Source organism: Xenopus tropicalis, chromosome 7 (assembly GCF_000004195.4).
Source record: "Xenopus tropicalis strain Nigerian chromosome 7, UCB_Xtro_10.0, whole genome shotgun sequence".
Lineage (NCBI taxonomy): Eukaryota > Metazoa > Chordata > Amphibia > Anura > Pipidae > Xenopus > Xenopus tropicalis.
The window spans coordinates 57,264,409-57,282,945 of record NC_030683.2 but is presented as its reverse complement, the minus strand read 5'-3'; the positions used below and the strand labels follow the sequence as shown (position 1 = coordinate 57,282,945).

Sequence of the window (18,537 nt, the reverse complement as noted above, 5' to 3'; positions counted from 1 at the left end):
CAAAGCTGGTAGAGACATACCCTAAAAGACTGGCAGCTGTAATTGCAGCAAAAGGTGGTTCTACAAAGTATTGACTCAGGGGGCTGAATAATTACACACACCCCACTTTGCAGTTATTTATTTGTAAAAAATGTTTGGAATCATGTATGATTTTCCTTCTACTTCTCACGTGTACACCACTTTGTATTGGTCTTTCACGTGGAATTCCAATAAAATTGATTCATGTTTGTGGCTGCAATGTGACAAAATGTGAAAAAGTTCAAGGGGGCCGAATACTTTTGCAAGCCACTGTATATTGGGGATTTTTTTCTCCAGCAATGCATGTTCTGGAGATTTAGAAAAAAATTAAGTTTTAAAGTAAATGCTTGCACTGTAAACATCACTGTATTCTTTTACAGAGCCAATCTGTTATTTGATATAAAAACACTTTTCCTTTTCTGCTTCTTCAGCATGAATTACTGCACCCGTGGCTACACAGCTGCTTGTTTAAATAAACTATAGTAGTCTTTCTGAAGCAAAAACAGGTGTTACTGTTCTTTTAAGATGGTGGGCAACAACAAAATCTCCTTGTTTCAGATAAAATAAATTACAGGACTACATAATATCTCAAAGAGTAAGATATCAGTGAATTCTATACATTAAAACAAAAAAAAAAAAGGTGTAAGCTTCCACGTCTCCTTGCAGAGACTTGGCTATAGACACTAATGCTGTTTAGCATGTCTATGCATGATCCAGCAACAGGCAGAAAATGTTAGACAGAAGCATAGAGTGCTCTGCAGAATGCTGGAGAATTGACAGGGCAACAAAAATTTTACATTTATTTATTTATTTTTTAAAGGCAAACAATTAAGGAGGGAGATGTACCAAATATTCTTCTCACACACAAGACTAGTAAAACTACAATGTAGTATTCTTAATGTATCTGACTTTCTACAAATTGTTAATACTGTACAAATTAGTTACAGTTTAACTAAATGACTAGGCTAATTACTGACCATTTTAATTAGCTGTTACTAAATTATACCTACAAAGAAAACAAACAGTTCACACTTGTCAATCAGTTTATTTTAATATAGTTTACCAGGCCTGTTAGGGTAACAACCCACAGAGCAAGTTATTTGCCTACGACAGATCGCAGCTATCGTAACTCCTCTGAAAAGGCTTTCCACTGGCAACAATAGAAGTTGCTGGTGGAAAGACCTTCGCATCGCTTTGGTAATCAGATGTCGCACAAAGTTTCCTCCTGCAGGCAACTTTGCGCAACTTCGGAAACTGAAGCGATGCAAAGGGCTTTCCACGCTTACCCTTAGGGTATAAGGCTGATAACAGGTCATACAGATGATGTAAAGACAATTACTATTTTATGGTTAGGCTATACATGGGATGATATCTGTGGATGCCTCTTTTCTTTTAAGATGTGAGAAATTTGTAGATACAAAAGGCAAATCTATCTTGTTGGGCCTCAGAATGGGACTTCATTAGAACCAATAGATTACTGCAGTGTTGGCACAGTGTTGCCTACCAACAGTCTATGACAGCAGATACATATTTTTGGAGTAAAATGTATACAAACAGCTTACATAGTAGCATTATAGGTCCAATTGGGGCAATTACTGGTTAGAGACTGGAATAGTTCACCCAATGTAAATCCGATGGAAGTCATTTGCTCCAAAAGCTGCATTGCACTTGGGACATTTTCGCTGCCTTGTATCATAGCGAGTCTTAACACACTCGAAGCAGAACACATGAAAACATTTTGTTAGAACGGCATCCATTTTACGAGAGTTGCAGCATGGGCACGTAAGTCGGGCCTGAAATAAAGACGATCATAAATTACAAATTAGAACATTTAATTAAATTTAATTAAATTTTTATATTAAATTTTGATGAAACTTTTCCCTTCAACTCCCTTTGTGTACCTAATTATATGTTTTTTAGCTGATAATTTAGCTGAATGAAATATACATTTGTATCTAAAAGGAAAGGTGTAGCAGATATTCCCCCTCTCCACAGAGAAACACAAAAGCTACTATATCAGATAAATGTGATGTAAAAACTGAAAAAATAAAAATAAAAACTTAGCACTATGCAAGAACAAAACAAAGGCAGGGTATAGGCTAAAGGGATATTAAAATATAGATGGCAGAAGACTGAAAGAGCAATAAAGAAGAAAAGAGCAAAGTTACAGGATGTTTTGAATGTTGGGATGCACTATGAGTCACCCCAGACCCATAATTAAAAAAAACCAAAAAGCATATTTCCCCCTTAGTTTTACGATGCGGAAATCCTAACATTGAAACCAATAGCGACAACCAGAGATACTTTGCAGATTAAAGTGAAGTATAGCAGCTAAAGCTAAGCAAGGCAATGTGTTAGATGGTGATGTCCATGATAAAAAATACTGTAAAAAAAAAAAAAAAAAAAATGTAGAGGAGCATTAAAAAAGAGCAGTTCTGCAACAGATGAACATTGTATGCCAACACCTAAATTCAAATCGTATGGCATGACACTTTCAATGAAAGGGGATTATGCTTCCAAGTACGTTAACACACAGTTCTGACCAGAAGAAGCAAAATCAGCTTGTCAGTGGTGTCTTTCCTTAAACTGTGAAAATGGGAGTACACCATTAAAGGAGATTAAGGGGCCCGTTCATTAAAGCACAATGACCACGATTAGAAAAAAATTCTTATTTTTTCTAAAGTTTAGAACTTTTCGTACTGTTAACTATAATATCTTTAAAAAAGTATGACTTTTTTGTGATACGTTCGTAACAGCACGAAAAATTTGTACTTTTCTTACTTTGCGCAATGATAACGAAAATTTCGGAATTCATTCAAGCTTTGGTATCGTGAGTATCTTTTGGCCAGGTTGGAGTTGCAGAGTGCTAAGAAAGGCTTACAAAATCATGCATTGAAGGTTCAAAGTCAGAAAAGTTTTGCGCCATTTACGATTGTTCGAATACGAAAATTTTGTAACTTTCGGATCGCAAGCACGATATATTTTCGTACGACCTTGATACAAATTTTCGTGCAATTTCCGTGCATCAGAAATGACTGTTGTTGCTTGGAATTTTTTCCAATCGTACTTTGATAAAAAAAAAACAAAAAAGAAAGAATAAGGTAGCACCCTCCACAGGAATGTTCCAGGCCTGACTCAGTTCCCCCCCTCGAGGGGTCTCGAGGTGAGGATGGGAGGGAAATGTGCAGCAGGAGTGTGAGACCAATATAGAAAAGAAAAAAGAGCACGATACAGGTGAACCTAATAGACTCCTAATGAGTGCACCATTCCCTTCCCCATCTGCCAGGTAAATTCATGTCCAGGAAAAAATAAAACGTAACTTTTATTTGTAAATTAATTAAAATTCCATATACCACTCTTATTGAGATTAAAAAGGTTAAAAAACACGTAGGGTGAAATATGCACCTCGTAGCTTTAGAGGACAATGAGGATCATTCACAGAGAAATGATAAGCGTTTTACTGCAGTGTTACTGAACTCTGAACAAACGCTTATCATTTCTCCGTGAATATTCCTCATTGCCCTCTAAAGCTACGAGGTGCATATTTCACCCTACATGTTTTTTAACCTTTTTAATCTCAATAAGAGTGGTAAATGGAATTTTAATTAATTTACAAATAAAAGTTACCGTATATACTCGAGTATAAGCCGAGTTTTTCAGCACACAAAATGTGCTGAAAAAATCCCCCTTGGCTTATACTCGAGTCACAGACCCTCCTGATCCCCTGCATGTGCTGCACGGACAGTCAAAATCTCCTGCAAGTCGCAGTCTTACATACTGGCACTTGCGTCCCAGCTTCCCAGAACTGCTAAGCATTATCCTGCTGACTGTGCTCTCTTCTGCGCACCGCAGTGCCGTCGAGGCACGTGACGTCACTTCCGCCCGATGCCACTGCGGTGTGCAGAAGAGCAAACAGCAGAAGAGCGCAGTCAGCAGGTTCTGCTCAGCAGTTCTGGGAAGCTGGCATAGAAAGAGAGCGGGACTGAGGGAACATTAAGACGGGAGTGCCAGTATGTAAGACTATCTTTTTTGTTTAAATAGATTGCTCATGGGACACCTCCATTCATGCATCTTTCCACCCATTAATCCACCCACCCAAATACATAGGTGCTGTGATATGGATTTGGGCAACAGTGATGCCTTCAGTTACTCATGGCCTCATCTTCCACGGTACTTGCCATAAGGATATATATCTATATGCAGTATATTTAATATAATATTCCCATTATATTAGATGCCTATATATCCTAATTATAGTTAATCATAATTGACTGGAGTTAAACACATATCATGTGTGTTTAACTTCAATCAATCAATAATTACCTATAATTAGTACCTAATTACACTATTTCCCATTATTAGCAATGCTGATCAGGTATATCCATATCATGTAATCAGCATTGCTAATACAGGTGAATACTGTTAATTATTATTAGTTACCATAATTTAAAGTTACACACATACAGTACAGTACGGTATAGAAGTAAAAAAAAAACAAAACTCACTACCACCCTAGGCTTATACTCGAGTCAATAAGTTTTTCCAGTTTTCTTAGGTAAAATTAGGTACCTCGGCTTATATTCGGATTGGCTTATACTTGAGTATATACGGTACGTTTTATTTTTTCCTGGACAGAAATTTATCTGGCAGATAGGGGAGGGAATGGTGCACTCATTAGGAGTCTATTAGGTTCACTTGTATGGTGCTCCTTTTTCATTTCGTACTTTGATAAATCTGCCCCTAAAAATCTTCTCAACCCCAGGTTACTGTAGAAAGTGTCCCTAGCTCTCTCTCGTGTTGCTTAAGATCCTCTTCTGTCAGATTTCTGACACAGAGCCTGGAGGAAAATGCAAAGTTGAAGATTGTGATAGGGTGTAGGGTGACCTTTTTGTTTGGGGAGGCTAAAGATGGGCTCCCAGTAGATAGGGCAATACATAGACTGACCTAAAGCTAATGTGAGATTCGCTGCTGGCATAAAAACGAACCTCCTAACCACCACCTGCGGTTCCCAATGACTTCCAGGGATACTGTGCAAGGAACCTAAGTGGAGCAAGATTGTGCCTGTCAACCCTGATGCATGACTCTGCATTTTTATACTAGGAACATTTTTCACAGTAAACAGTGGAGAGGGGAGGGGGTCGCTAAAGGGTGCCTGGGGTTGGGGGAGGTTTTTGTTCTCCTTTGTTTTGAATGGCAGATAGAAAGTACAAAGGCCTTTCTTACTAAGAGCAAGATTTCAGCAGCCACCCCACAGAAAAATTATTTTTAGGACTCATTTACCAATACTCATTTAAAGTGTTTATTATTCATAGTCTTATGGGGCCCCCTATATCTCTTGGGCCACCTCACAGACACGGGGTCTGTTTCTTCCTTAGTTACACCCCTGTTTTTTCCTATTGCTATGTGCACAGTTGATATGCAAACTTAAAGATGCTTCTACCTTATACTCTTTGATTTCCTCCATCAAAATCTTATCGCAAGTTGGCACCAGATCAGGTTTCTTTGTAGATTCCAATTTCTTTCGAAGGCGAGAGATATCTTCCTGCATGTACAATAAGAGAGACATGTAAAGTTAAAGGAATACTGTCATGGGAAAGTTAATAGAGCTTCCCCAGCAGAATCTTGCATTGAAATCCATTTTTTTTAAAAGTGCAAACAGATTTTTTTTTAGATTTCATTTTAAAATTTCCTGTGGGGCTAGCTATGATCTTTATGATCTTGCGCTCAGCCATGTGACTTGTGCTCTGTTAAACTTCAGTCACTTTACTGCTGCACTGCAAGTTGGACTGATCAGCCCCCAACCTTTCCCCTTCAGCAGCCGATCAGCAAAACAGTGGGAAGGTAGCAAGATAGCAGCACCCTGACACTTGTATTGCTAAGTCCAGCTTGGGACTCCTTTAGCTACGTGGCGAGTAGGAGAATTAATAGGTTATATCTGAAAGCTCAGGATCATACATAATGCAGAGTTGGGTGTCTACACACTATTAGAATTAAAAAAAATACATTTGTTGGTTCAAGAATTACATATTAAATGGTAGAGTGAATTCTTTGCTATATCAACAGTGTAATATAGTAATAAAAAGTGCACCATAAAAATCAAGACAGAATAACTTAAAGCTACTGCTACACATGTGAATCTATCTACTGTATGTATATTATTGTGGCATATTATTCTGCATCTGTTTAGTGTATATACACTTGATATAACAAATGTAAACACCCCTGCAAAATGGCAGATTTTAGTTTAAGAAAAAAAAGAAAAAGAAACCAAGATAAATGCCATCAGAACTTATTCCACCTTCATTCCAAAACTGCAATCTATACAGTGAAAAACAAATCAGAAACAGTTTAGTGAAAAATGAAAAAAAAGAAATCATACAGAATCCTGGTTGCCCTAGTGTGCATACCCCCTAAACAAATACTTCGTTGAAGCCTATCAGATTGGCACATCTGGACTGCAAGTTCAAAAATCTACTTGTAGAGGTGGTAGAAATAGGTTTTTAGCAAGATGCAACTGAATCATACTGATGATGGTTTCTAGTGTAAACAATGCCAACTTGGCAAGTCTTCCTCCATACACTTTACCAGGTTAGTTGCCCTTCTCTGGACCCTTTCTAACTTGACAATGCCCTGTTTGCACACTGCTGGTTTCTGCTTACAATGCCATTCTCTAAAACATTGCTGTCCAACTTCTGTGGTACCGAGGGCCAGAATGTTTCTGACCTAAATGGTGGAGGGCTGATAATGGAAGACAGTTTTGACCACTTTCCTTTTTTAAACTGCACCCACGTCAAACCACACCCATGTTATCACTAGAGCTTTTAAGACCATACACACATTAATGGTGGTAGTGCAGCAAAAACAAAAATGCTTTGTGCTCACTACGGGGATATCAACCTTCATTTATATATTCATATATTATGTCATATTAAGGCACACCCTTAAATCAATAAGCCACCACCGCCTCCTACTCCCCTGTGGATAGCACAGCAACCCCCAGCACATACTTACACACCTTAGGGACCATTTAATGGCTATTTCCAACTACTAACAAACTCCCAGAACAAACCCCTGCCAGATTCACCTCCCCAGGCAGCATAGGGCAGGCAGAGAATGGCACACACACAGGGAGCATAGGGCAGGCACAGTATGGCACACACAGGCAGGGTAGGACACAAACAGTATGGCACACACAGGCAGTACTCTGCCTGACTTAAGCTGCCTGTGTGTGTGCCATACTCTGCCTGCCCTACCTTGCCTGTGTGTGCTATACTCTCCCTGCCCAATGCTGCCTGTGTGCCATACTCTGCCTGCCCTATGCTGCCTGTGTGCCATACTATGCCTGCCCTACGCTGCCTGTGTATGCCATACTCCGCCTGCCCTATTCTGCCTGTGTGTGCCATGCTCCGCCTGCCCTATGCTGCCTGTGTGTGCCATGCTGTGCCTGTACTATGCTGTCTGTGTGTGCCAGGCACACATACAGCATAGGGCAGGTAGTACATACAGTGACACAATGTTACACAATGTCTGAGGTGTGAACAGGTGAACAATGTGGGGGTTTATAGTCTGAGCCTGAAGCCCCTGTGTTGTTCACACCTTTTAGTATCTACATTGTTCAAATACAGATACTAAAAGGTGTGAACAACACAGGGGCTTAAAGGTGTGCAGTACAGGGGATTACAAGATTACACAATACAGGGGTCTACATCTTGAATCTGAGGTGTGAACCACGAAGGGGGCAAGTTAATGTCAGTATTCACACCATTTAAAGCTTACACAAAGGTAAGCAGTCACAGCAGCCAGACAGGTGGGGGGGCCACACTGAGGGGGTTGCACAGCACTGCTCTAGAACATAATTTTGAATGTGATCCCTTAAAGAGATACTGACACCAGAAAGTAAATCTTTTTTTACATCTATCATAACATTGTCTTTGCAAGAACTTTATAATTTTGCCATAAAAATATTTGCCTGATGCATTTACATTACCTGTCTGATCCCCTGTGTTCCTCTATGAGGGGGCGGACATATTTGTCTGTTAGCATTAGAAGCTATAACTGACAGGTTGGGAAGGGACAGTCAGGTTGGCAAAACAGTCAGGTTTAGGAACTTCAAGTAACAATTACTTACAAAACCAAACCTGTCAGCAAAAACCGTCAACACGACCTATAGGTAGCTTTTTATGTATATTCATATTTTGAAAAGTAGTTTTTTTGTTTCAGTATCACTTTAACAAACCTTCAAATAAATTGCCCACCACAGATGCCAAACTTACTGGCCTATAATTGCCAGGCTGAGATCATAATTCTACAACTTTCTAGCTCCGCTGTAAAAAAACCCTTTCAAAATATTAAGATGGAAACATAGTAACATAGTAAGTTGGGCTGAAAAAAGACATACGTCCATCACGTTCAACCATAATGCCTATATTTAACCTGCCTAACTTCTAGTTGATCCTGAGGAAGGCAAAAAACCCCATCTGAAGCCTCTCTTATTTGCCGCAGAGGGGAAAAAATTCCTTCCCGACTCCAAGATGGCAATCGGACCAGTCCCTGCATCAACTTGTACTAAGAGCTATCTCCCATAACCCTGTATTCCCTCACTTGCTAAGAATCCATCCAGCCCCTTCTTAAAGCTATATAATGTATCAGCCAGTACGACTAATTCAGAAAGGGAATTCCACAACTTCACAGCTCTCACAGTAAAAAATCCTTTCCGAATATTTAAATGGAACCTCCCTTCTTCTAAACGGAGTGGATGCCCTTGTGTCTGTTGGAAGGACCTACTGGTAAATAAAACATTAGAAAGGTTATTATATGATCCCTTTATATATTTATACATAGTTATCATGTCACCTCTTAAGGGCCTCTTCTCCAGTGAAAACAGACCCAACTTAGCCAGTCTTTCTTCATAACTGAGACTTTCCATACCCTTAACCAGCTTAGTTGCCCTTCTCTGGACCCTCTCTAATTCAATAATGTCCCGTTTAAGCACTGGAGACCAAAACTGGACAGTATATTCTAGCGCTCTGTAAAGGAGACAATTGACCCTCTCCTTTCACGAATCTATACCCCCTGTGGTAAAATGACCCAACAAATGAGAGAAAAGTTGAGTTTTCCCTTTAAGTTCTCCATAGTGGCAGAGAATGTTTTCTGTGTTTAAAGGGTTTTGCTGTCTGGCCCTGGAAGCTATAGGGTTCTGGAAGGAACAAGCTGATCAGGCGATCCATTCCAGTAGTCCAGCTCACCTATTGTAGTTTACATTCCACAGGAAGGCTGTCCTGTTGAAAGGTATTTTATTGTATGAAAAGGTGTGTAGCACTCTCTCAGAGCAGGGCACAGAGTAGGAAGGATACCTCTCTGTGTTAGGACTCCCAGATGGGCTGGGGGTGCTTCCTGCCACTGCAAGGAGCAGAGAGAGCCCAGACTTGACTTGAGAAAGTGATCAAGAGACTGAGGATCTAAATAGCTGAAAGGAAAGCCAGGAGGCTGAGCAAATCCCCCAGAAGTGTTGTGAGTACAGGGGTGACCCCCAACATCTGTGTTTTCTCGCTAGTAGTCCACAAGGGGCCCAGGTTAGTGAGGGAACTAATTTAATGTGTGACGGTAGCGCTCAGAGGGCAGGATTTATTTTTATGATTTGTTTTGTATTCTGAAATGGGCACTCTTGTGTAAATAAACTGCCTTAAAGCTGAGAAAGTGTCTGTCGTGGATCCTGCAATTAATCTTCACTACTGCGGGCGACTAATCTCCTAATCTCCCGGACATGCCATCCCACCGGCAAAAATGTAAATCGCCAGTGGGATTGCATAAGCATTGCTTTCCGAAGTCGCCCAAACTTTCCTTGTGAGGCAACTTTGGGCAACCGAAGCAATGCATATGACATCCCACCAGCGATTTACACTCTAGCCGATGTAATGGCATGTCTGGGAGATTAGTCGCCTGCAGTAGTGAAGATTTATCGCACGCAACTAATCTCCCTGTGTGTCACTGCCTTAAGTGGCTAGCATATTTTTACATCACAGGTGCATGACCTTACATTTATCAACATTTAATCTCACTTGTCACTTGACCACCCAGACTGCCAGTTTGTCAAGTTCCTGCTGCAAGGATGCCACATGGAATGTGGATGGAATTAATTTGTATACATTTTTTTGTACCATCTGCACACACTAACATTCCCTTACAATCTACAATAATGAACAAAATAAATAAAAGTGGACCCAATACAGAACCCTATAAAACCAAATTAAGAATCCTTCTCCAAGTAGAGAATGTATGACAGCCATCCTCTGTACCCAATCCTGTAGCCAGTTTCCTATCCATGTGCATACAACTTCACTAAGACCAATAGACCTTAGTTTAGAAAACAGTCGTTTGTGGGGCACTGTATCAAATGTTTTGGCAAAATCCAAATAGATCACATCTACTGTAACCCCACTGTACAGCTTCCTACTAACCTATCATAAAAAAGCAATCAAACTTGTCTGACATGATCTATCCTTCATAAAGCCATGCTGAACATTATTTATAATGCCATTCTCCAGAACATAAAATGAACTGTAATCAAAAAATGTTCCCACTACAAACTTACAGGCCTATAATTACCAGGCTGAGATAGTTATCCCTTTTAAAATACATAGTAACATAGTAAGTTAGGCTGAAAAAAGACGTACGTCCATCACGTTCAACCATAATGCCTATATATAACCTGCCTAACTTCTAGTTGATCCAGAGGAAGGCAAAAAACCCCATCTGAAGCCTCACTAATTTGCTGCAGAGGGGGAAAAAATTCCTTCCTGACTCCAAGATGGCAATCGGACCAGTCCCTGGATCAACTTGTACTAAGAGCCATCTCCCATAACCCTGTATTCCCTTATTCCCTCACTTGCTAAGAATCCATCCAGCCCCTTCTTAAAGCTATATAATGTATCAGCCAGCACAACTGATTCGGGGAGGGAATTCCACAACTTCACAGCTCTCACAGTAAAAAATCCTTTCCGAATATTTACCTCCCTTCTTCTAAACGGAGTGGGTGCCCTCGTGGGCACTAAGCATTAGAGAGGTTATTATATGATCCCCTTATATATTTATACATAGTTATCATGTCACCTCTTAAGCGCCTCTTCTCCAGTGAAAACAGACCCAACTTAGCCAGTCTTTCTTCATAACTGAGACTTTCCATACCCTTAACCAGCTTAGTTGCCCTTCTCTGGACCCTCTCTAATTCAATAATGTCCCGTTTGAGCACTGGAGACCAAAACTGGACAGTATATTCTAGATGGGGCCTTACCAGTGCTCTGTAAAGGGGAAGAATAACCCCCTTCTCCCGTGAATCTATACCCCTTTTAATACAGCTCAAAACCTTGTTTGCCCTTGCAGCTGCTGCCTGGCATTGCTTGCTACAGCCAAGTTTATTATCTACAAGGACTCCAAGGTCCATTATGGATTTGCCTAGTGCAGTCCCATTAAGGGTATAAGTGGCTTGCATATTTTTACATCCCAGGTGCATGACCTTACATTTATCCACATTAAATCTCAAATAGATTAAATCTCCTGCATCCCCACTGTCCAGCTTCTTACCTCATCATAAAAAGCAATTAAATTGGTCTGACATGACCTGTCATTCATAAATACATGCCGATTACTGCTCATATTGCCATTCTCCCGTACATTATTTTGTATATGATCCGTTAACAAGCCTTCAAATAACTTGCCCACCACAGATGTCAAAGTTACAGGCCTATAATTGCCAGGAGATCTTACTCCCTTTTTAAATATAGGAATGACATTTGCCTTCTTCCAATCCCTAGGTACCATACCTGATGAAAGAGAGTCTGAGAATATCAGAAACAAAGGCTACTGTAAATCTGACCCTAGCTCTCTCAGTACCCGGGGCTGTATTTCATCTGGCCTGGGTGCCTTGTTCACATTTATCTTGTGTAACCCTTTAAGCACCATATCCTGTGTCAACCACTGCATAGTTGGAGCTGAGGCAACAGTGCAGCTATTGGGTGGGACTCGGCACTCCGGCTCCTCTACTGTATACACAGAAGAAAAGAACTGGTTAAGCACATCTGCCTTTTCTGTATCAGCTGTAACCATATTGTTACTATAACTCAATGGGGCCACACCCTCAACCTGCATCTTTTTACTATTAATATAATTAAAAAACTTTTTGGGGTTAGTGTTGGCCTCTGCCGCAATGCGATCCTCATTTTGTACCTTAGCATTCCGGATTGCTGTTTTACAACACTTGTTATAGTGTTTATATTCATTAAACGCAGCTACTGTCCCCTCTGATTTATATTTCTTAAAAGCTTTCCTTTTTTTCCCTATTAACTTCTTTACCTCAGTGTTAAGCCACACATAGGGTGATTCTTAACACTTCTACTTTTTCTTATTAATGGAATAATTTGAGAACAGTAATGATTTAATATCATTTTAAATGACAACCATTTCTGCTCTGTTTTTATCAGAAAACATAATGCCCCCAAACTATGCCCTAAAGTGCTGCCCTTATGGGGGTAAAATTTGCCTTCCTAAAATTCAGTGTCTTTGTTGCCCCAGTGTAAATTTGTTTCCTGCACCAAACATCAAATTAAATAACATTATGGTCACTATTACGCAGGGGTTCAAACACTTGCATATTTGCTATAGGTTCTGGGTCATTAGAGATCACTAGATCCAATATAGCATGGTTCCTGGTTGGCTCCGCAACCACCTGTGACATAAAGTTGTCATGCAGCAAGTTTATAAATTTGTTCCCATTTACTGTCCTGGCAGTACTATGGCTCCAGTCACTATCAGGATAATTAAAATCCCCCATTATTATCACTTGCCCTAAACTAGCAGCCTTTTCTATTTGCAACAGGAGCTGAGCCTCGTCCTCTTCGCTTACATTAGGGGGTCTATAGCATACCCCTACCATTAATTTGGTAGATTCTTAACTATCTGTGAGAAGCTCAACCCATAAGGATTCAGCTCCTTCTGTTACCCCCATCACTTCCTCCTTAATATTTGCTTTTAATTCCTGCTTAACGAACAGACACACTCCTCCTCCTTTTCTATTGAAATTATGTCAGCTTTCCTGCAATCAGTAGGTACCACACCAGAGGGTCTGAGAAAATCAGAAAAAGAGGCCTGGCTAAAACTAAAAACTGCCTAAGTTTCCAATAATGCATTATATCTGATCCTGGTGCCTTATTTATATATATAATTTGATTTGATTTAATATATATTAATCAAAACGGTCTTGATTGAGCTGAGCCATCTTTGCCCCTATGTGGTGTGTCTTGAAACTCTGCCTTTTCTATTGTATACACCAAAAAAAGAAAATAGATTAAGCACACTGAGTTATTGAGCACACAGAGTTATTATACACAGGGTGGTCCTTAAAGGACATGTAAACTTCCCCCAAAAAATGTAATATGTGGACAGTACAAGTGATGCCGTTTAGGTGTCGGAGATGTGCCCAACATATATACATGGTGAGAATATTTAGGGTTTAGCATCCTTTAAAGTGGACCTGTCACCCAGACATGAAAATCTGTATAATAAAAGTCCTGTTCAAATTAAACATAAAACCCAAATTCATTTTTATATTAACATATCCAAACCCATTATAAAGGCATTTAAAAATCACAGCTGTCAATCATATATTGCTCGCCCCGCCTCTATGCCTTAGGCATAGAGGCGGGGCAGACAATAACTTTAGCTTTCCATTCAGCACTTCCTAGATGTCACTGCACATCTCATTTTCCCCCTCCCTTTCCCCCTCCATTTCTGTTTTGTTTAGTTTTAATATTATTAGTATCTGGGCTGTACATTTAGGATGTAGCATGCAAAAGTACATTAACCAGATTGCTTTGTTAAATGGGTTCTCCATTGTGTCAAAGCATTTTACAGATTTGCTATTCAACTAGTTCTATGTTCTGCAGCTCAATTACCCTTCATCTCCCCTCCCTTTAAAAGCTGCCTGCAGAAATCTTTAGAAGGCCACTGGCTGGAGAACTGTGAAACTATCAATGCTACTCTGCATTATAAACAGCAGGAAGCAATATGTGGGGTTGTTCCATGTGTTTGCTTCTCACTGAGGCTAATCGTGGAGAACCAGATAATTGGCTATATTTTTTGCCTTTACAATCCCATTTAAACGTTTAGGGGCAGATACTCGAATTTAGCTTTTATTTATTTTTGAAACTACAAATTCATTTCCATAAATGTCAGACATTTATCAAAAAATCTAAAGTGAAAAAGCACAAGGGAAAAAGTTGCAGAAAAGTCTTGAAAAGCGCAACCTTTTCGACTTGTTACATGATTTACTGCAAGTTTTTCAAATTTTTGCACAAAACCCAGCATCAAAAGTGCAAAAAACTTTCAAAATAAAAAAGGGAAATCTGCCATTGACTTCTACATGAATTAGACAGGTTTTAGGTAGAGAGTTTTTGGATTATCATGGAAAAAACACATAATAAATCTCTAAAAGGTTGTGCCTTTCTTGGGGTTTGTGAATTTTTCGGTATCAAAAACCTTGACCCAAAAGAGCCGCAGGTTAGTAAATGCCTCCCTTAATCTCCTCTTTTTGCAACAATCTTTTCATCATTTTGTCCACATGTGTTTATGCATCACACTAATAAAATGTGATGTATATTTAAATGTTTAGAGTTAGGGAGTGTCTTCGATTGTGATGTCACATTTGGTTTTAAGTTAACTGATGTTAATATGGATTGTACCTATAATGACATGTCACTGAACACAAAACGCATCAGCTGTATTTTTTCCTTAGTGCAAAGGCAGACAGGGTGGATTGCCAGCCTGCAAATAAGTCTAGGCTAACATTCCCCTTTACACAAAATCTTCACGTTGCGCATGCACCACTTTTTTTAGCAGATATTGGCTGTGTGTGCACCCGGGCGGATTCAATACTTCCGGGTGCAGTTACAGCTAGAAGATTCTTTTAAGTGTTTGGGTAGATTGTCAGCATGCACTTATCCGCAGGCTGACATTCTGCACCATGTGCCCTTGCCCTTATTCGCATGTACGAATTAGTGACAAAAGTGTTTACTGTTCTTTTATTGTTCAATTTAATCCACCTTCGGCTATGTGTTCGGGGCAATGCACCTAAGTCAACTAACAAACTCCATAAAAGCCAACTGTAAGGAGATAAATACAATAACTCCTAATGTTAGGACACTATAAAGTAAAATGTATAAATTTTTAAGAAAGAGATAATACACCAGCTGCAGTTAAAGTATTTAGCAAGGTGCGACTTTTCCCATGCTGACTTTTTCAGTTCATAAATGTAAGACATTCATGGAAAGAAAAAAAAGAAAAAAAAAAAAAAAGAAACGTTAGAGTTTTAGCAAATCCTCAACTGCTCAAATTCAATTGGAGGGCAGGTTACAGATATTTTTCTTCAATACTAAGCCACTGCAGGAAGTTCAACATAAAACTTTAAATATTAGAAAGCAAGTAAAAGCCATGCTTTTAGTTTGTGCCCATGCCAAGCTGTTTTGTTTACTGCTTATATGTTTATGCACATTTTTGAAAGTTAAAGAATGCAAGGATGCTGCAATAAGACAGAGGGAAGAGTAGGAAAATTAAGGGTTAATCCACCAGTATCATACATGCTTGGTGGAAGAGTGTATTAACAGCGTAAGACACTGGGGGACAGGTTACAGAGAATTTTTAGATTGGCTATAACTCTTAAACAACAATTGCAGTGCCCAACATAGTTCAAACAGGATAGTTTGCTTCATGGGGACCTCAACACTGATCAAGCTAAACCTAATTTAATTTTTACTACAATACTCCTCAATTACTAGGTGTTGATCACAACATATGCCAAATAACTGGATTTAAAAGACAGATGAGACTTGCAAGAAAAGATAAAGGAAGACTGGGACTATATAAAATATCTGTATAACAGCCATGGAATCCATTGGCACTCTAAAAATAAAGCATAACAAAATCCATACGCAAGAGTGGTGTTTTGGAAGCAACATTCTGAGGACACAAGGCAAGGTTTAATCCCCGTATAAAACATTAAGGATTTGGTTCTTTTAAGTTGCAGTATTCCCCCTTGTATAATATGAATTGAATAAATAGGGCTTAATCGTAAAATATTTTTTGCCCTTTTTAAAAAAAAAAAAAAAAATCACAGAGGATATGGAGGCTAAAGTAACATAATAATCACCAGTGGACAGATAATCAGCATAATCTACTTCTCAGGAACAAGCATGGGGTAGCACCAGTTATTGGTGTTTAGCTCATAGGTTTTCATGATTAAAATATATTAGTTCAAGCACTACTTACTTAATTTATGCGGGGAAAAAAGAGCATACTGCCTCTTTAAAATTATAGATGAAAATGAGCAGTACCATAAATTTCCTTCACTGCTAAGCCATTGCAGGAGGTTCAACATAAAATTTTAAATGTTAGAATGTAACAGCTATGCTTTTAGTTTTGCTGTCCCAAGTTTGTTTTTCTGGAGATTAACTGTACCCTGGCAGATCTTAAGTGAGGCTACTGAAGCATGGTTTATGCGGTTTATGTGCTTATGTAAATTAAAGTTAAAGTTAGGATGTTGCATTTTTAAGAGCCGAGTGCAGGGATATTAAGGGTATCATACATTGCTTGGTAGAAGAGTATATTAAAGTGGACCTGTCACCCAGGCATAAAAAGCTGTATAATAAAAGCCCATTTCAAGTTAAATATGAACCCCAAACTCATTTTTTTATTAACACATCCATACCCATTATAAAAGAATTTAAAAATCCCAACTGTCAGTCATTTATTGCCTGCCCCGCCTCTATGCCATAGGCATAGAGGTGGGCCTGGCAGTTACTTTCACTTTAAATTCAGAACTTCTTAGATGTTGCTGCACTCCTCACATTCCCCCTGACTGCCTGCTTGCTGCAACTGTGAATTCCAAGGCTGAAGGAAATAAGATTAAACTAATTTATATGATGTAAGTAAAGTTTATTTTGCTTGACAAACGCAACAATCTGGAATTATTTCTTAGGGTGACCGATCCCCTTTAAAAGGTAGTGAATATCAGGTTAAAGAAACAGTACAATGTAAAAATAAAACTGGGTAAATGAGCTGTGCAAAATCAAAAACGTTTCTAATAATTTAGTTAACAAAAATGTTATCTATAAAGGCTGGAGTGAGTTGATGTCTAACACTACTTTCATCTCTCAGCTCTCTAACCTCTTAGGCTAATGATGAAAGAGGTGTGTGTATGTATGGAGGAGGTCCAAACATACACAATACTGATGTGCAGGTAGAGTTTTAATCAACCTGCACCCGACTCAAACCAGCCCACTCCCAGCCGGAACCGTACCCGGCTAGTCCCATCTATTTATAGACCCGCGCCTGGCCTGCCCACTGAGTTTCTATGGGAAACAGCAATGCTGTTTACTGGCTGCTAGACTGGAGGGCGTCTTTAGTAATCTGAGTCTAGAACAAACTGAGCATGCCCATAAGCCAGAAGTCAAAGCAAATTCCTGAGGGAGGGACAGAGTGGATTTCAGGAGGAGAAGGAAATCTAAGTGATTAAGGAGATGTTGCAGCCTTCTTTTTAACCTCTGGACAACCAGTGTGAAAGATTTTAAAGAGGCTGTTCATTGATTACATTTGTGTGTGGGGTTTACATGTCCTTTGAGAATAGTCATTACTATTGAGATAAATGCTTACATTGTCCATAGTCTCAAAAAGTCCTGTTTCCCTTTGTAACTGCAGCAGTCTTTGGCAACTTCTCCTTTCCTAAATGTGTACATCTCTGCAGAGATTTTCTAGATCACATGAATAAAATGTGAACATGCAGACAATTTTATTGAGTTTTTGGCAAGCTATAAGAATAAGTAGTAGTCGCCAATGTCTTTATCCAGCCAAGACACTCTCCTTTCTCAAACCACATCTCCCTGAGTTCTTCTACTGGGTGCTCCCTTGTACTATACACCACAGTGCAGAGGCCAAAGAGGCCTAAAAGAAAATGTTCAGTGAAAAAATTAAACTAGGGTAAATAAATAGGCCTTAACTGTAGTGTAACAACATAAATGTAGAAATATACAGCCTCACAAACTAAAAGAAGCCAAGGTAATACTAACATAATAAAGAAAAGATGCAGGAAAACAGCAGATATGGAAAACTGACCTGAGCTCTTTTATAATTAAAAGCATCCTTCTCTCGACTTGAACTGTTCTCAATTATTTCCTCACGTAGATCTTGCAGCTTCTTTTGAGACAGCTCCAGCTGAGCTCTCAATTCTTCTGCTTGCTGAGAGGATTCTGTTGTCTTAAAACACATAATTCATATTTTCATGTGAGTAAGCAAAAGGTAAACAGCATGTTTCGAAAGCATCAATGAGCTGACAAGCCAGTGCCATGGTGATCAAAAAACACTTTTCTCCACTGGCAGTAATTTTCAGTCAGCAGAACCTTGAATTTTATGCCTCCAGATTTTACAATTTCACAAAACTGATAATAGTAGTTGAGAAATGTCCACAACATTCTGCTT

At 39.2% G+C, this 18,537-nt stretch overlaps 1 protein-coding gene across 5 annotated transcripts in view; it reads right to left on the bottom strand.

Moving 5' to 3' along the window:
• Positions 1-809: 809 nt before the first annotated feature.
• Positions 810-18,537, bottom strand: part of rnf20 (ring finger protein 20) — a 54,000-nt gene continuing 36,272 nt past the window's right edge. For 4 of the 5 annotated variants that reach the window (XM_002941865.5, XM_004910891.4, XM_004910890.4 and 1 more), the window contains exons 18-20: positions 18,175-18,315; positions 5,459-5,560; positions 810-1,811 (exon numbers count right to left, since the gene is read on the bottom strand). In XM_002941865.5, the coding sequence (XP_002941911.2) occupies positions 1,635-1,811; positions 5,459-5,560; positions 18,175-18,315 (420 nt within the window). In that variant the 3' untranslated portion in view covers positions 810-1,634. Of the gene's footprint in view, positions 1,812-5,458; positions 5,561-17,715; positions 17,814-18,174; positions 18,316-18,537 lie in introns of all 5 variants that reach the window. The other variant, XM_018095910.2, reaches the window with a different exon arrangement.